The sequence below is a fragment of the Anastrepha obliqua genome, chromosome 1, assembly GCF_027943255.1.
Source record: "Anastrepha obliqua isolate idAnaObli1 chromosome 1, idAnaObli1_1.0, whole genome shotgun sequence".
Classification (NCBI taxonomy): Eukaryota; Metazoa; Arthropoda; class Insecta; order Diptera; family Tephritidae; genus Anastrepha; species Anastrepha obliqua.
In genome coordinates, this window is record NC_072892.1 from 32,334,224 (window position 1) to 32,348,243 (window position 14,020).

At 33.8% G+C, this 14,020-nt stretch overlaps 1 protein-coding gene across 8 annotated transcripts in view; it reads right to left on the reverse strand.

Annotated features, from left to right (window-relative positions):
* Nucleotides 1-11,937, reverse strand: part of LOC129236324 (calcium uptake protein 3, mitochondrial) — a 48,949-nt gene extending 37,012 nt beyond the window's left edge. For all 8 annotated transcript variants that reach the window (XM_054870653.1, XM_054870647.1, XM_054870649.1 and 5 more), the window contains exon 1: nt 11,710-11,937. In XM_054870653.1, the coding sequence (XP_054726628.1) occupies nt 11,710-11,922 (213 nt within the window). In that variant the 5' untranslated portion in view covers nt 11,923-11,937. The remainder of the gene's footprint in view (nt 1-11,709) is intronic.
* Nucleotides 11,938-14,020: the final 2,083 nt, after the last annotated feature.

The window sequence follows — 14,020 nt, forward strand, 5'->3', positions numbered from 1 at the left end:
CTGTACGGAAAGAAAGTAAAAATAAAGTTGAGAGAAAAAGGAGTGTAAATGTAAGTTCTATACAGTGCGTAGGAAGTGAATATTCAGGTATGTATTTACAGACAACCAGTTTTGGGGTTGATTAATGGATTGGCGAAATTTGTAATTCTATACTTTCGAGCTTTGCGCAAACATTTAAGTTGGTATTAAATCAGTTTTTTAAATGTTTACAAAACCACAGATGCAGAAAAACGGTGTTGAATTGATGAATGTGCACGGAATGGAATAGTGCGATAAATTTTATCTGTTTAAAATAAAAAAAGGATCGCTGAATTCTAAAGAAAGTGTATGAAGATGTTGTAATAAATGAAAAATGTGAGCGATTGATATCTGAGCTGCTGATTGTGCACGAAAGTGCGGTTGGGTTGGGCAAAGTAGAGGGAAAAGGTAAATTTAAAATGTTAAATTCTGTAGACAATAATGAAACATTAATGTGGGTATCAAATTTATTGCAAGTAAGTTGAAATAACGGCCGCCGTAGCCGAATGGGTTGGTGCGTGACTACCATTCGGATTTCAGAGAGAGAACGTTGGTTCGAGTCTCGGTGAAAGACCAAAATGCAGGAAAAGTTTTTTCTAATAGCGGTCACCCCTAGGCAGGTAATGGCAAACCTCCGAGTGTATTTCTGCCATAAAAAAGCTCCTCATAAAAATATCTGCCGTTCGGAATCGGCTTGAAACTGTAGATCCCTCCATTTGTGAAACTACATCAAGACGCACGCCACAAATAGGAGGAGGAGCTCGGCCAAACACCCCAAAAAGGTGTACGCGCCAATTATATATATATATATAATATATAAGTTGAAATAACAGAAAAAAATTACGAAACAAAAAATTAAAAAAAATAAAAATAAATAAAAATAAAATACTAATAACGAACAAAAAAAAAAAAAAAATAAAAATTAAAAATAAAAAGGAAAGTACGCAATGTATTATAAAAAAACTAAGAATTTATTTATTTATATTTTAGTTAAGTGAAAATTGTGTTTCTGTTCTTATTGATGAACCCCTGGGTCACATAATTACAGTTTTCTACCCACATTTTCAAAGGTTTTAAAAAACACAAATCCTACCCTACAATACAGCTGACTATCATATAAGCACTCATATTATCATCATCACTATCATCATTACACAACACATTTTGGTTCTAGCCATGGGAAAACTCTGATAGTTTCCCCTTTCTTATAACTGAGAAATATATCTACTAGGGTCTAAAGGCAAGACAACTAATCATTGTTATTCTTACAATGTAATAACTGCTGACAACTAAACTTCTCATTGTCATCATCACAAACTTCTCAGTACTAATAATCAGAAAGTAATCAGCACTGATGGGCTAAACTATGTACTCATTTTCATTATCAAAAAGTAATCAGCACTGATGACAAAAACTCCTCATTTTCGTTAAAAAGTAATCAGCACTGATACAGAACTTCTCATTTTCGTTAAAAAGTAATCAGCACTGATGACAATGAGGAGTTTTTGTTCCGCTATCATAAAATGTTTTATTTAATATAGAAACATATTAAACTAATATTTCTTGTATTCAACTCTTGTATCAAACTCTTACATCTCACTCACGCATTTTCAAATTTTAGCCAAGCTATGGCCAAGCATTCGGCTATGGCGACCATACAACAAACACAGCAAAATTTCACACTAGTACTTTTTTCAAAGCAGCCACATTGTAAGCATACCTACAAATTAGTTGCCTTGCCGTTTAAAGTACAGTAGATATAGTTTTCACTTATATGAAATTGCTATTGGTAAAAGAGAGATAGAATTCACACCGACTAGGGGAAAGGATAATGCCATTCTGATAATGCGCATATATTAGAGACTAATAAAATAATTGTAAATGTGTTGGAATTTTTGCCGAAAGTACTCAGCACTGTCTTGTAAGGTTAGTAATAAATTAAAAGAACAATAAGAAAAAATATTCAAATACAGTGAGAAAGCAACAATTTAAAGACAAAAAAAAAAAAATAATTTAATTTTATCTGCATGATTTTTCTGCTGTTCACTGAAGCTTATTTTTAATAGAAAACATTTAATAACTTATTATAAGAATTGCATTAAAAAGTTTGAAAAAAAATCTCCGCAAATGTCTGAATAATGAAAAATAAAGTATTTCTCTCACTCAAAGAAAAACAACATTTGAAAATGTTTGGTGCAGACGAAGGCATATTGAATAGGAAGTATCAGTAGAGCAGCTGTTTTGTTTTTTTATTTATTTATTTGGTCTCTAAATTGTCAAGTTTTTTTTAATTACTCTAAATTTTCAATCTTTGTTTATAGGTTTTGACATATTAGCGACCAGAAACAAAAATAAAAGACATCGCTAATCCTCTTTTTGCTCTGCTGCTACTAACTGTTCAACTGCGCCTGGGTTAAAACAAATATTTTTATTATTTAAATATATTTTTATATATACTTTATTTATTTATTTTTAATTAAATATATTTTATTAATTTTTTTATTTAAATATAATTATTTGATTTATTTTTTATTTAAATATATTTTATTTATATATTTTTTGTTCTGCCAAAAACCATAACCAAAATTATTTTCAATCTCCGGCTACGAGGCTATCAATGACTGGTGTCTTCTCTTTGAACTATTTGACAAATTATTGTGATTTTTTGTTAAAAAATACAAGTCATCAACATTTTTTTTCATTTATTACGCAATTCCAGGTTATGAATTCTCATGTCTACATGACGCCGTTGGGTATTTTTAGTGGGAATATGTAACAGTAACAAGCGAGTAATTGAAATCCAATAGGGAAATTCGCAATGAAGTGCAAACATAAATTTCAATAACAAAATGTATTTACTTGCCATCATAATTAAAAAAAGATACGATGCTACTCCATTTCCACTTAATTGTGAATTTCTCTGAGTTGATTTGTGCTTTTAGCGTCACAAATTTTGAAAAGTTAATGAAAAGTTGTAAATTCAGATAGGCCCGCGAGAATATGATTCTGACTATAGACTTCTTCGTGTATGACGTATAGTAAATATGGCGAGGACGACTGTGATTTATGAGCGGCTAGTGACAAGGGACTTCTAGTGAAGAAGCAAAAATAGTTTTATAATTTCAATTTATGCAGCCTATGAAGCAAATCTAACAGCTTAGATCAAACAAAGTGTATAATTAAAATTAAAATCATTTATTGCGCAATCTAATAATAAAAATAATCAAGAACGGGCTCCTGCCTTTTGGGGAGGAAACATTAATATCTTATATCTTTGAAATATTATTAAACTCGCTAGGAAATCTAAAGATTGGAGCGAAGGAAAAGTAGTTCCATAAAACGAAAAATGGAAACGAACGGTTCTGTGAGGGATTTAGAAACCTGCTCAAGAAGATAAGGGATATTAATGCCACCGGAGGCTTGATCAAAGACTGGACAGTTCCTCTATTTCCCAGCGATGCACGACTTATAAATTTGCAGCGTGCACTTTAAAATGGAAAAAGTTAAAAAAAAAATGAAGAGATTGCAGAGCAAAACAAATGCATTTTCTTTGCACTCGATTCTTCTAGCAGGACAACTAAAAATTGGAACCAAATAATCGAAACATTTTGAGCGAATTTGTGTGTTAAAAAGTGCTTTCCCAGTATAGTGGTCTTTAAAATCTCTTGTACATCTATACAGGGAAGCTAAGCTACTGGAAGCCTTCGGAATTAAATACAAATGAACAATCATGAGCACACTACTGGGTCCGGCACTCGAAATGTAACCAATTAAAAATATCATAAACGTTCATAAAGTTTGGAAAACTACTTTTATTCAATTCAAAGTAAAAAATGTGTGAAAATAATTCAAAATCAAGAATCAATTTACTTTTGCTCGATATGACCACATTTTGCCTTCACTATGGCCTTGAGACGGTCCAGAAGCGAGTCACAAGCTGCCCGAATGTGACTTGCAGGTATTTTGGCCTACTCGCGGGCAATGGATTTTTTCAGCGCCTCGAGACTGATGAATCTTTTAGTTCGGACCTTGCTCTCCAAATGGCCCAAAGAGAATAATCCATTGGATTCGCGTCTGGTGAATTTGAGAGCCATTGTGAGATGCCCGTGCATCAGCTGTGCGAGCGGTCTGAAGTTGGTTACACTTCGAGTGCTGGGCCCTGTAAACCTAGAAAACAGTTGTTGGTGGTTACATAACCTCATTGTAATAGGCGATTGACTTCGTTGAAAGCAATTCGACAAGTCCTATCCTTCGATGGGCGTTCTCTCCTAGGCGTAATTTTGGTTGAAGCCATGATTTACTTCAGTTATATTGTTAACTTAACTTCCTGTTAGGGTACAGTGGCGATAACTTCTAAGACTTCTCCTGAGTCAATATCCCTAATAACAAAATTCCTCAAAAGAACCAATCTTTACCATAAGATTTAAAATAAAATTGTATCTACTAAGTTTAAGAATGGAAGTATGCATATGTATATAAAATTATCGAGCTTAAGGCCTCGCTGCTATAGCTCCTAACTTAAAATAGCTTATAAGATTTATGTTGTAAGCTAATTTTATATAAATAAAAATAAATTTACATATCAGCTGAATGAAATGTTTTTTATTTGTGTATGATAATTGATTTCTTTTTGCTGTTTTGAGGCTCTCCCTGCCCTCCATTCTCCCATTTACAAATGTGTTATTTTATCATTCAAACTTCATTGACATCAATGTCGTTATTATTATTGTTATTGGCTGCAATAAAACAGCAGACTACAGCATTTTCATAAATTTTTATAATATGCATAAATTTGGCATTAACAACCATTAAAAGGCTGGAATGCCTTTACGCTCCCAAATTTTGAATTCAAAAGCGCACCTCCAGAAATAGAGTAAAATAAAATGCATTCACATGTACATACATACATACATACATACAAGTATATACCCATTTCAATGAGCAAAAAATCCGATAATGACATACAAAATGATATTCTCACACCAGAAAATGTATCATAACAACCCAACTGTGAAGCGCATGATGCACTTGCTAGGGCCATTAATTTTACTGTGAGCGTAATAATGAAAAATAGAAAAAAGTTTTCTTGTCACTGAAAATGATTCGTTGGTTTTTTTCATAAAATTTTTGAGGCACCTACTAACCATGGTTTTGCAAGGCATAAACGGCTTCCTCTGCAGGCGCAAATTGTTGCCCGCGTAGTTTGCGTTTTATGTACGAGAAAACATAACTGGATATCAAACAAGGATTTACAGCAGATGATCCATTGGATGTTTTGAGTAGTAGAAAACACTCTCGTTTGAATAGATGTGTGTTGTAAAAGTATAAACATGCCCCCTAAATGTTTGAGGAATCCTGTTGGAATGTCAGCCCTTGGTCGGATATAAATCCGGGATCGTTGCGGTAACGTAGGAAAACGTAGAACTGCTGTGGAAACCAAAGTGTGGGTGGTGGAGAATTACTCATTTTTGACGGTTGTTCGCGGGTTGCTATTTATATTTCTGGCCCAACAATGGAAAAATGAACATCGGTGGTTGAAAACGGTTGTATTTCTCTTCAAAATATTTTCCATAATGATGAATACACTTTTGCATTCATTTGAACCAATTTTCGGAGAATTTTGTCCAGCCACATTTCCTGGACGTTTTTTAAATTGTGTTGGATGCAACGCGAACACACCTTTTTTACCACAAGGTGACCATGCAAAATTTTATTGCTGCTCGCCATACCGATGCCCATGAAAGCCTCAATTTACGGTGTGTGACAAGACGACCTTGCCCAATCATTTCGTGTGCAGTATCGATACTTTATGGCACAACTGATTTTGGAAGACTTTATCAAAATTCGTCGGTGAATGAAGAGCGGACATGGGAAAAATTCATTGTACCTGATTTTACTGTATTAAACGATGGTGCTTGCATGCCATATAAAGATTTTAGCTCATCAATGTTTTCCTTAAATGGTCGCACGAAAATGTTTAATTACATTTTTTTCGGAGATGAATTTTTAAGGTCACTGTAATCAACACTAATATGGCTCACACTTCAACAAGTCCTGAATGCGTTTGAGGTAAAATATGTTAAGCTTTCGAATGTTAACATCAACAATACACCCGACAACAGTACAAGTGCCTAAGTTCAGAAATATATAAATAGCAGTCCTCCTTATGTCAAAATAAAGGTAGGCCCAGGAAACATACTGTTTCGACAGGTTGGGTTCAGAGGGAGAGGGATGTTAGATGAGTGGGTTTTAAAGGGCATGTGAAAAGGTGGTTAGTGAAGTGGGGGGTGCCTTCACATGCCGGACATATGTTTGGTATGTCGGGGTCAATTCTGGATAAGTAGGAGTTTAACCTGCTACAATATCATTCCCATGGCAGCCGGTTCTACGTTACCGGAATGACTCGGGTTCTTCCCGACCAAGGGCTGCCGCCCCAGTAAACTAGCCCTGTCTAGTGAACAGTTTGCATACCTTCTTCATGGATGCCTCATTCATCACCAGTCACGATCTTATACATAGATGTGTTTTGAAGCTACTCAAGACATCTTTTTAATACATAATGGACCTATTTTGATTTATATATTTTTACAGGCATCCTCAGATTCTGTTAGATCCATCGCGAATAATTCTTTGTTCACTACTAAAATATTGCCCCCTGTTCACTACTAATAGCGCAGGTTGCTTCAACCTTTCACCATGCCACTATAAATTTTTGGCACAGCATAAATGTTTTCTGACATAACAAATGATTTTGAGCTCTTCTTATCAAATTCGCCATTCGCATATTAGCAAGGACGTCTGCCATTAAATTCATTCAATTTCATTTACCAAAGGTTGAAGTAATAAGGTACCCTTGCCTGGATAACCCATGTCGAAAATCGTAATAAATAATCGCACGAAAATGCCAGCTAGCGCCTAGCAACTGTTAAGCCCACAATATACAATAAATAGTAATGCTCTTATTATATCATCTGTCCTGAAATAGTACAACTTATTTAGAAGTCGTCGCGCCTGCGCTTGCCACCCAAGCGTTTACCACAAACTACAGATACACAAACAATCGAATATTGTAATACATGTCTTTGTGCTGGTTACATATCTCAATCGCAGTACACTTGCCTGGTGACATGTCTGCTGGGTCATGAAGGTCTCGTGGGAGTCAAAAGGGTGCCTATTCACATTTATTGATATAAAAAATTTAAATTTTTCTGTTGTGTTGATGCTTTGGCCCACCTACTTGCGGTTGCTAGTGCTGATAATTTTTTATAATGGTCTGGAATAATCCTTTACACGACATTCAACAGCAATTCACATTCCTACACACATACACAACTCCATACCCATACACATTTAAAAACAGAAATAAATTTATGCTATAATTTTGGTTGTTTTGTAGGTGGCAATTGACAGTGGCAGCCACAACAATCAATTCACGTAACGAGTATGCATCATCGTCGGTGGCAAGAGCAGAAAAAACGGTAGAAAGACGGTGTGTCTTGGCCAAAACAGGATTTGTTAAGACGCATTGATGCATTGTGCGAAGGACAGCCAAACAATTTCGACTCCACCTTTGTCTTCAATTGTAAATCATTCAAAATTTAATTGCATTCAAATTTGAGTAGAATGCCATACAATAAATAGATAAACACATGTGTACAAATGTATGTATGTATGCACCCGCACATTGTTGCAAGTATACATATTTGTTTGTAGATTTGTTGTTATATTAGGGAGGGATATTGTTGCAATGGCTGTTGCAGATCAAAACAGAAATATGCTCCTATACATATATATGTATGTATGCATGTTACGCTATTGTTAACACTGTGTGGGTGCTTTGTGTAATTGTTATTATTATTAATATTTTTTCTTTTTTTTTTATTGGTTGGTTATGGAATTCTGTTATGACTGATCTTGGCGGGAGTGCTATTGTTTGTCTGTCTCTCTGCTGGCAACTTTGACATTGGGTTGTCGTGGATTAAGCGCCGTCATTATTTACACACTGGGTGGCATACATACGAATTCAAAAATGATTCAATAAGTTTTGCATTGTTGCAGGTCGGAACGAATTCGTTAAGTTCTGGTGAGTACAATGGGATTTGTGTAGACAATTTGTAAACTTGACTTTGTCGATTGTTTTCTAAAGCAATTTCACGGCTAAACGGATATAAATTTATTAGTGAACTTGATCTTTAAGGGATAATTGATTCATCGAAAAATGACAGTAAATAAATCTGTTCATTTCGTTTTCATAAAATTTATTTATTCCATAGCAAGGCGCATTCATACAAAGTGATATCAGCGGAGAAACTAATTTGTTGTTGTTGTTGGAGTAGTTGACAAAACCAAGAAAAGTGCAGTGAAGTCATCGGCCGTGTTGTTGTTGTTGCAGCAGTTTACTAAGTCATCGGTCGTGGTCGCCTATATCATCTAACGACAGGCCAGAAAACAGACTGCTTCAACAGGGTGGGACCAAAGGGAAAAGCGTGTCAGATTAGGCGGCGTCCATAAATTACGTGAGGTGTTTTTTTCAATTTTCTGTACCTCCCTCCCCCCCTGATGAGATGTCGTGAGATTTTATTCAACCCCCTCCCCATTCCCCAATCTCACGTGAGATTTTTAAAAATGTGGGTTTCTTATGTAAACGCGTTAGATTGTTATTGTAAAAAGAAAAAAAAAATACTTCGTGCTTTTATTTACGACTAGTAATCAATATTGCTGAGAATTATAAGTGTAATAAAAATTTAACAATCGTAACTACTGCGATTAAAAAAAGAATATCTACTCTAATTCAGTCCATGGAGAATCATGCGCGGTTTCAAGAGAAACTATTGGGACCAACATGTCCATATGATTTTCAGTAAAATCATCTGCTCCTTCAACTTCGTTCTGATCTATCCACTCTAAGCCGTTGACGCTTGCGCACAGTAACTCATTAGCTGGTCTTGCGACAATCCGTGAGGGTCGCAAATTTGCGGTACATACGTGCTTGCTTAGCTGGTGCAATGTGAGCTGCTTGCCTGTGCTCTGCAGCTCTTGTGATAGAAGTAAATACCGCATGTACTGCAGCATCTTTTCTCTAAATCATCACGTATACTTGGGCAATAGAGATCATAAGGCGTGCTGATAAAGGCATTCAGCGGTTGAATCGGTAGGCGTATTAGAAATGGAGCAAATGACTTTCCGTAATGTTCTTTAAAGTCCGGAATTATCAAACGTCAATCAACCTAAGTGATGGGGTATGGAGGTGGCAGAAAACGGTCGTGAAGAATAATATGCAGATCATTCCGGCGTGGGCTGCAGCAGTTCTGATCATCGCATTTCACAACCTAAAAAAAAATTAAAAACAATTTCCCTTTGTAACTCTTAATAAAAATTTGTTGACATTCGAGCTCGTTAAAAAACTAAAAAAAAAAAAATAAAATAGGCACGCATAAAGATTTGATATGAATCAACTGTAATGTACCTGGAGTAAATATTGGCTCTCTCTAAACAAAGAAGGTTGGAACCTGTCCGTGTGTCGCTGCCACTCAGCTCGTACGCTCTTGTTCATTGAGTCGCACGTTCGGCTGATAGTGGCGCGAAAACAAACGACGAGCTACACTGTACCGTAAATTCAGATTAAATTGAGCTATTTGGTATAAAACAAATATGGCGGTTTGAGAGCAGTGATTTATAACGTCGAAGTATGAATAAAATTATTTTCTTTCGAACGAATTAGTGAATAATCTTAATAATACTACGATTACGCTTAAGATTAAATCTTCAGCATGTACAATCTGGATAATGGACTAAAATAGTATAATTTTTTTTGTGTCAATCAGAAAAAAATTGCGTGATATTTGCCGAGACCGCCCCCTCTCTCCAACGTGAGATTAGATGAGATTTGACTCGACCCCCTCCCTCCTTAAATATCTCACGTAATTTATGGACGCCCCCTTAGTGGATTTAATCGGGTTAGTGTCATATGGGGAAGCTTAAGATGCCGGACTTATATTGATCATATCTGGGTGCATTCTGGATAAGTAGAAGTTTAATCTGGGAAAATATTCCGATCGTAATTGTGCCAATGTAACGCGGGTCTTACGAGCCAGCTGATGGTGATTGTCTGCGATGTATGGTGGTTGGACTCCGATAACGGCTTTCGGGCGTGAGAATTCATGAAAGTGGTAAGCGATTCTCGGCGAAAGCTGTTTTTAAGTCCTGTGGGCTCCAGTAGTTGTTGTATGCAAGTCTCGTTCTCGTAAAAATTACATTAAAACTTTCAAATTTTTAACCAGAATTTGTAGATTTTTTTTTTGGTTATGTAGTTATATAGCCCATTTAATGTAAACTTCGAGTATATGGACATTTTTAGATTTAGGACATTATACAGCGAATAAAGATCCACCGGCTTCGTTGGCTGGGTCATGTAGTCCGAATGCATACAAACGCCCCGGCTCTGCAAGTATTCGATGCAGTACCAGCTGTGGTAGCAGAGGAAGCCCTTCTCTTGCGCCAATCAAGAAGATGAAGAAGATTTTTAGAATTCATTGTATATAATTTGGTATTTTTTATTAAATTATAAAGTTTCCGTATTACAATAGCCGGAATGGATTTGTGCGTGACTACCTCTCGGTAAGGCTTGGGTTAGATTTCCATTGTGGGTATAAAAAAAAACAAACGATAGAAAGGGGTTTTTTATATCCGTAACCCCCAGGTAGGCAATGGCAAACTTTCGAGCGTATTTCTGTCATGAAAAAAAGACTTATAAAAAGGCCTATCTGCCGTTCGGAGGCGGCATAAAACCGTAGGCCACTAAATTGGTAAAACAACAACAAGACACACAGAGCTTGGCCAAATATCCAATAATGTGAGTAAGCGCGTAAATAAATAAGTATTTCATTTTATTTAATTCTTTTAAAAGTAATTTCTTTGATTGAGCGATTTTTCTATAAAAAGAAGTGCTGATTAAAGAATTTACTGGTTTACTCAAATACAAATTTGGGGGTTTTCAACATTCCATTGAGTGGGGATTATTGTACTTAATTATTTAGTTTAATTAGTTTTGCAAAAGTTGTCATCGTAGATAATCCAAGTGACTGTATCGTTATGCCCCTGTTTAACAACGTTATCATTATAATTCAATATGTGCTTTAATCTGCAAGCTTGTTGTTGGAATTGTGACATGACAAAAATCTTTACTTAAAAATGACTCATAACCAAAATACCCAAAATATTGCCAATACAATCATAGCAGAAAAGTTTGCGCTCTGGGCTTTCCGTTAACTTGTTTCGCCTCTATCATTCTTGTTGTCAATACATATATATAGTACATATATTTATGCATGAATACATATGTATATTTATGGCAAAATAAGTCACAATGTGATTAAAAAAAGAGCAATAACCCCAACTTGTTGCCGAACCTCGTTGTTGTTTCATGGCGGGGCTTTTGTCTTAGTTACGATCAGATCAAAACAAAAAACAGCTGGCACTGTGCGAAGAAGAAGCACACAATGCAAAAGTGAATCTTTTGCCAAAAATAGAAGTTAATGACACACCTTCGCGCCTGAGCGTCTTTTAATCAAATCGGCATCATTGACTTTCCCCCAAAATTTGTCTAAGTGTTAGTTTTCATTTTAGTTCAGATGATAAGCACTAACGTCGTTGTGGAAATGTATTTTACAATATTTTTGCACATTAGCTCACCTTTCGCATGCGAATAGAAGCACCCACTCGTTCCGATTTCATATAATTGGCACATATTAACGCAGTCACACCGCCGCCCACAAACACTAAATATTTTGAATAACTCTTTGGCACATTTTTTGTGCTTTGAAATTTATGGAAATTTCTTTGTAAAGGTCGCAAATTTTGGTTTAAATTTAATGCCCGAATAGCAAATTTACCAAACGTAGCCATTCTTCAAAAGGCGAACAAATTACTAAAGAAGTAAAGGCGAAGAAGAATGTGAATAAGTTGACAGTACCGGTATTGCCAGCATGGACTTCCAAGTGATAAGGTAGGAATTTGTAGAGAATGGTGTGGAGAGATTGATGAAATGAAATTAGAGTACCGAAATGTTGGTACAATAAAGTTAAATAAAAAAATTAGATAAGAATAAATTAAATTAAATAAAAGGAAAGGTAGCAAAATAAAATGAAATTAGATTAAATTAAAAGTAAAAAAGCAGTCGCATTAAATAAAATAAATAAAATTGGAGTAATATAAAATAAAATAAAATAAAACTTAAAAAAATTAAATGAAACTGAATAAAAAAAAATGAAAAAAGTTAATTAAAAATAAAATAAAATTTTATTAAACTGAGTAAAACAAAAATAAATTAAAGTATAGTAAGGAAAATAAAATAAAATAAAGTAAAATAAAATTAAATTAAAAAAGCAAAATGAACTATATATGTAACTAATTAATAAAAAAATGAATAAAAAATATTAATAAAAAATAAGTAATGTGAAGCAAAATAAAGGAAAACTGAATAAAAAAAAATTAGATTAAATTAAATGAAAGTAATTAAAAAAGTAAATGAGAAGAAATAAAAAAAATGAATAAAACAGAATAAAATTGCATTAAATTATAGTAAGTAAAACATAATAAAATAAAGAAAAGTATAAAGAAATATTGAAATAAAAAATAAATAATTTGAAATAAAATAAAATATCATAAAACTGAATAAGATAAAAAAAAAATAAAAAATAAAAAATGAAATGAAAGTAATTAAAAAAAGGAAATGAAAAAAATAAAACTAAAAAAAATGAAAACAAAATAAAATTAAATTATAGTAAGTAAAATATAATAAACTAAAATTAAAGTAAATGTAAAAAAGCAAAATTAACTTAAAACTAAGTAATATTAAAATAAAAAATAAATAATTTGAAGTAAAATAAAATGAAACTGAATGCAAAAAAATAATAATAAAAAATGTAATTAAATGAAGTGAAAGTAATTCTTAAGTGTAAATGAAAAATAAAATAAAATGAAATAAACTGAATAAAATAAAATTTAGTAAAATAGAGTAAAATAAATAAAAGTGAAAATTAAACCAAATTAAAACGACACAAAGTAAAGAACACTAAAATAGTATAAAATAAAATCGAATATAATTAAACAGAATTAAAATAACAGAATATAATGCCAAATTAAATGGAGGCAAAACCGAATAAAACAATAAATTAATAAAACAATAAAATGTATAATAATAATAATAAATTTTAATAATAATAAATTTTTAATGAACTCAACCCATTGGAATGGTTATTAATATCATATTTGCGAAAAATTCGGATCCGAGACACAAATATTATGCGGACAACAAAAGTTACACATATAAATGAATGTGTGTGTATGTGTACCTAAATCTATAAATTCACTCCTATGTCTGATTGGAAGCGCACCAAAACGAAGGACTTGAACAACACCGAACGTGCGAAACGCAATCAGAACTTCCTCATCATGAACACCAAATAAAAGTGAAAATATGTAGATAAAATAGAATTTATGTGGTAGGTAACAAACGAGTTGGAGTTGTCTGATTTCTGTTGGCCAGCCATGCAAACTAATGCAATGCCAATATTTACATAACTATTCGATTGCCAAGAGAAGAAAAAACATGTGGATATGTATAATAGATATACTTATATACGCATGTATGTTCATATGTATGTATGTGTGTTCAAGTGTATGTGTGCTGTGGCTAATATGGAAACCGACATGAAGATGGCTTCAGGTTGAAATGCATAAATATTGCGAAAAATTGTGTTATTGGCGAGTGATCGTTGGCAGCATAGATGCTAATGAAAAAGGGCCAATGTGCTAGAAACGGGCCATAAAGGGCAATAGAAATACAAGAAACTCATGCATGAACGTATGTGTAAGCATGCACATACATATATGCAAATTGAATGCGTTAAAAGTGATCACTGATGGCAATCATTGGCAAAATTGTTGATTTGCTGTGTAAAAATAGCAAACAAAAGTCAGAAGGGCAGCCAGAACATAATTT